The 4,380-nt window shown below is 29.1% G+C and overlaps 1 protein-coding gene across 1 annotated transcript; it reads left to right on the forward strand.

The window, feature by feature from the left end:
• The first annotated feature begins 480 nt into the window (after positions 1-480).
• Positions 481-3,072, forward strand: LOC131612670 (zinc finger protein WIP2-like). Its single transcript, XM_058884434.1, has 2 exons — positions 481-1,101; positions 2,626-3,072. The coding sequence occupies exons 1-2, from the start codon at positions 481-483 to the stop codon at positions 2,995-2,997; spliced, it is 993 nt and encodes a 330-aa protein (XP_058740417.1). The 3' UTR covers positions 2,998-3,072.
• Positions 3,073-4,380: the final 1,308 nt, after the last annotated feature.

Genomic DNA, 4,380 nt, shown 5'->3' on the forward strand with positions numbered 1-4,380 from the left:
GTATTTTAGAATGATTATTTTGAAGACATGTTCATAATGTTTTAAAAAGTTCCTGGAAAAAAAAAAGAAACTCAAAATTTAATTTCTAAGTTGAGATTTTCATTACTTATATCATTATTTTTTGAAATTTGAAAAATTCATATTTAATTCTTCTCGTTTTAAAAAATTCTAAAACTTGGTAAATAAATATTTTACAGTATTCTAAACATATATAAAAAAGTTATTCAAAAATTAAAAATTAATGGGTAATTAAACAATTTTTAAAATTTGAGAAAATAGTAGGGACTGAAATTGCATGCATAAAATTTTTAGAAGGACCATTCATTTGAAGGAAAATTTTATAGGGACTAAAAATATATGCAGGGTCGCATATTTATAGAGACTAAAAATATTTTTAGAAAAAAAAATACTATTTATATTTTTAATTTTATATAACTATTTAATTTTATAACAACACTTCCACTACTTGAGCTATCTTCCATGGCTCATCACTCTCATCGCTCTACGCATTTCTATTCATCATCATCTAATTTCTTCCAATTAAACCATATTTCTCCATCTTCAAACCATTCTCCACACCACCACCATCAACCTTTTCTTCATTACAACAACAGCAGCCACACCTTTTTTCAACACCATCATATTTCTTCTTCTTTACCACCTTTTCCTCCAGCTCTCAATGAAGAACTACCGCTTTTGAACCTAATCCCAGAAAAACAAGAAAAATATGAAGGTCAACAAGAACATGAGGAAGATATTCAAGACCTTCCTTGCACTGCCATGGATTTAGAAGAAAGGGAAGATGTTGGTAGTTCTACTTCTACTACCGTTACCGTTGCACTAGCACTTCAGATAGGTTTGCCAAACCCCAGTGCTGCTGAAATGGCTTCGGTACTTTCTTCAACTAATTACTCCTCAGAGATCACTGTCGCTGATAAAGAGCATGGCGATGATTCTTCTTCAGGTTTATTTATGCTTCATAATACTACCCTTAACAAAGGACAATATTGGATTCCTACTCCGTCTCAGATTTTCAATGGTCCAACTCAATTTTCTTGCACTGTTTGCTCCAAAACCTTCAACAGATATAACAATATGCAGGTAATTATTTTTCCCTATTTTTCATACATTAAAAATCAGTTGTAGTGCTTCGTTCCTTCATCATTATACATTAATGATAATATAAGATTTTTTTTATTTGCTTCTTAAATAAATACTCCATAAGCATTGCAACGAGGATTTATTGTTTAGTCTTTAACTTCTCTACCCATCACAAAAAAATGGGTAGTGTACATTCCACCAATAAAATGATACTATTTAATTTTTATGTACTTAATTATTTATCTTATAGAATAATTGTGTGATGTTTTCAATACATTTTACACCAAAGGTAATCTTACCTACCTTTTTGAGGTGGATAAATAAGAATTCACCTATTTATAAAGGACAACAAAAGGCCAAAATCAAAATACACTAGATTAAGTAAACTGTGGGTATTGCAATTGTGGCCATTGCAATTGCGGTTGTAGATGTTGTAATTGCGGCGTGAATTTAAATTAAAAAATATTTGAAATACGCCATTAAAAAAATACTTAATGTTAATATTTTATATTACAAATCACATGAAAATTTAGTTTATGAGTTCTCAAATGTTAAGTTATGATGAAAATTCATGAAGAAACATGGGTGTTTGATGCAAATTCTAGTGTTGTTGAACGTGTGATTACTGATTACAAATTACACTGCAACTGCAGTCTGATGCGGATGTCGAGACTACCGCATCAGCAATATTGTGGTTACAATTGCGGTTGCAGACCACAATTATATATATATATATATATATATATATATATATATATATATATATATATATATATATATATATATATATATATATATATATATATATATATATATATATATATATATATATCAAGCCAAAAAATCCAACATCTCTTAAAGGAAAAAATTGACTAAAGCTCAACCCTGAGAAACATTATCAACAGAACAAAACCATCTACACAACACTTCTTTCTGAAAACATGGTATTAAATTCTCAAACAACTGGCTTTAATAGAGAGTAGATTTCTCAAGCTACTTAGAGAAGTGTAAGTGTAGGAAAAAGACTTATTAAGATATAACTTTCTAAGCTGTAAAAAAAACACTCTTTCCTTCCAAATTCTCCATCATACACGTACTGAATGAAAAAATCACAATGAAACAACACCTCTATAATTAGAGCTACCCTCCAACAATAAAAAAACCCCCTCAATAGTGATGGAAGATTCATAGGAAAGATATATAAAAGACCGTTCAAACCACATAACAATCAAATACCACAACATTATCATCACGTCACATGTGACAAATAAGTGAAAGACCGACTCTAAGATCCACGACACAAGTAAGAGATCAAATCTAAGTAAGAAATCGAATCTGAGTGACACACCATTAGAAAAAAAAATACTAGGAGCTTAACATTGGTGACAATATGATCTACTATTCAATTTTTATCGTTTTGCTTCATAAACATTCATTAAACATGTAATGTAATTTTTGATCATTTTGCTTAGTTTACTTTATCAACTAAAATTTTTTGAGATTTTTTGTTTGTTTTGTTTTTAGATGCATATGTGGGGGCATGGATTACAATACAAAAAAGGTCTTGAATCTCTCAAAGGTACACAACCAACAGGAATGTTAAGGCTATCTTGTTACTGTTGTGTACCAGGGTGCATATACAACATCGATCATCCAAGAGCAAATCCATTGAAAGATTTTAGGACACTTCAAACACATTACAAGAGGAAACATGGAATTAAGCCTTTTATGTGCACAAAATGTAACAAATTTTTTGCTGTTAGAGGAGATTGGAGAACTCACGAAAAGAATTGTGGGAAGCTATGGTATTGCATTTGTGGTTCTCATTTCAAACATAAGAGGTCTCTTAAAGAACATGTGAATGCTTATGGAAATGGTCATGCAGCTAATGGATAATAAGTTTGCTTTAGGAAAAGTCCAATGACGAAGTTCAATGGAAGAATTATGTTGATTGGTATGAAAAGTTCTAGTTCTAACACAACTGTTAGAAAATTTATTTAGAAAATTTATTAACGATCTTGATATTATGATTTTTACAATAATATTAATTTCTATTAGAGAGGAAAAAATTCTACTAAATCCATGATTTCAATTTCTCCTTAATATTCTTGATTGCAATTATTCTCTCATCCTTCCTTTTTCTTTGGTGTATCTCTTGAAGATGATATTGCTTTTGTGTATTTGAAAAAAAAAAAAAAGCCTCGTTTGTTTTTCTTTTAGTTTGAGGTATGCTATTCATACACTATTGTGTACATCTACACCCAATTTTCTGTTCACAAATACCGTGAACAGTGATACAGTGATAACGGTAATAGAAAATTGGTTAATTGTGTGTAAAAAGTTGGATACTATAATTTATTGTTTGGCTAATAACGGCCCAAATACTAAAAATGATTTTTTATTAGTAAAACAAAATAGCTTAATGATGTATATAACATTGGTTAATAAAGCGATGAAGTTGGTTAATAAACGTCTAAATATTAAAAATAATTTAGTAGTGAAACTAAATTGGTTAATGAAATGTAAAATGTTGGTTAATGTAGTCATGAAGTTGGTTAATAAACACTCATATATTAAAAATAATTTTTAGTAGTAAAATAAAGTTGGTTAATGAAGTGTAGAATGTTGGTTAATGAAGTGATGAAGTTGGTTAATCACATAGTTTTTGTATAAGTATTCTTTAATCTGAAAAATATATAAAAAAATTATTATTTTTTAAATAAAAACACTGTCCATACCAACCTTTCATGATTTTTATAATTTAGTAGTTATTTCAATTTGCACATTATTGTTCGATTTTATGATTAATAATAATTTTTGTTCATTGTTACTAACCTTATATGATTCTTATAATTTTATTTCCTATTCAATTTATAAATTTAAGTTGAATTTTTATTAAAATTTAAAATCAAATATTTCTTTTTGTCTGTTGTTTTGTCTTTGTTTTATTTTTGTAGGGAGTGTAATGAAGAGGTCCATGATTAATTCAATTTGGCAAGGCCCATTACCATAGTAAAGTTGATCCAAGCCATTTTTTATTCAAGTTGCAAGTCAAGTCTTAAAGCCATATTTCTATTCCTTCAAGCCATGAGAAAGTTTGTTGTGGGCCCACACAAGCAACACATTGTTTCAACATACATGCTGCTACACGTTTTTTAACACTACCAGCAAAACAGTATACAACCAATTTTCACCAAATTCAAATTTTGAACCAAATTTCAATTCCAAATTCAAGTCACACCATACACATTTCACGAGGATGTAACATGTTACCCCTAA

The sequence above is a fragment of the Vicia villosa genome, linkage group LG6 (assembly GCF_029867415.1).
Source record: "Vicia villosa cultivar HV-30 ecotype Madison, WI linkage group LG6, Vvil1.0, whole genome shotgun sequence".
Taxonomy (NCBI): domain Eukaryota; kingdom Viridiplantae; phylum Streptophyta; class Magnoliopsida; order Fabales; family Fabaceae; genus Vicia; species Vicia villosa.

Excerpts from the sequence above, each read along its gene's own strand:
- LOC131612670 (XM_058884434.1), top strand. The coding sequence starts at position 481 with ATGGCTCATCACTCTCATCGCTCTACGCATTTCTATTCATCATCATCT. Across the intron at positions 1,102-2,625 it reads ACAGATATAACAATATGCAG|ATGCATATGTGGGGGCATGG; the intron begins GTAATTATTTTT and ends TTTTGTTTTTAG.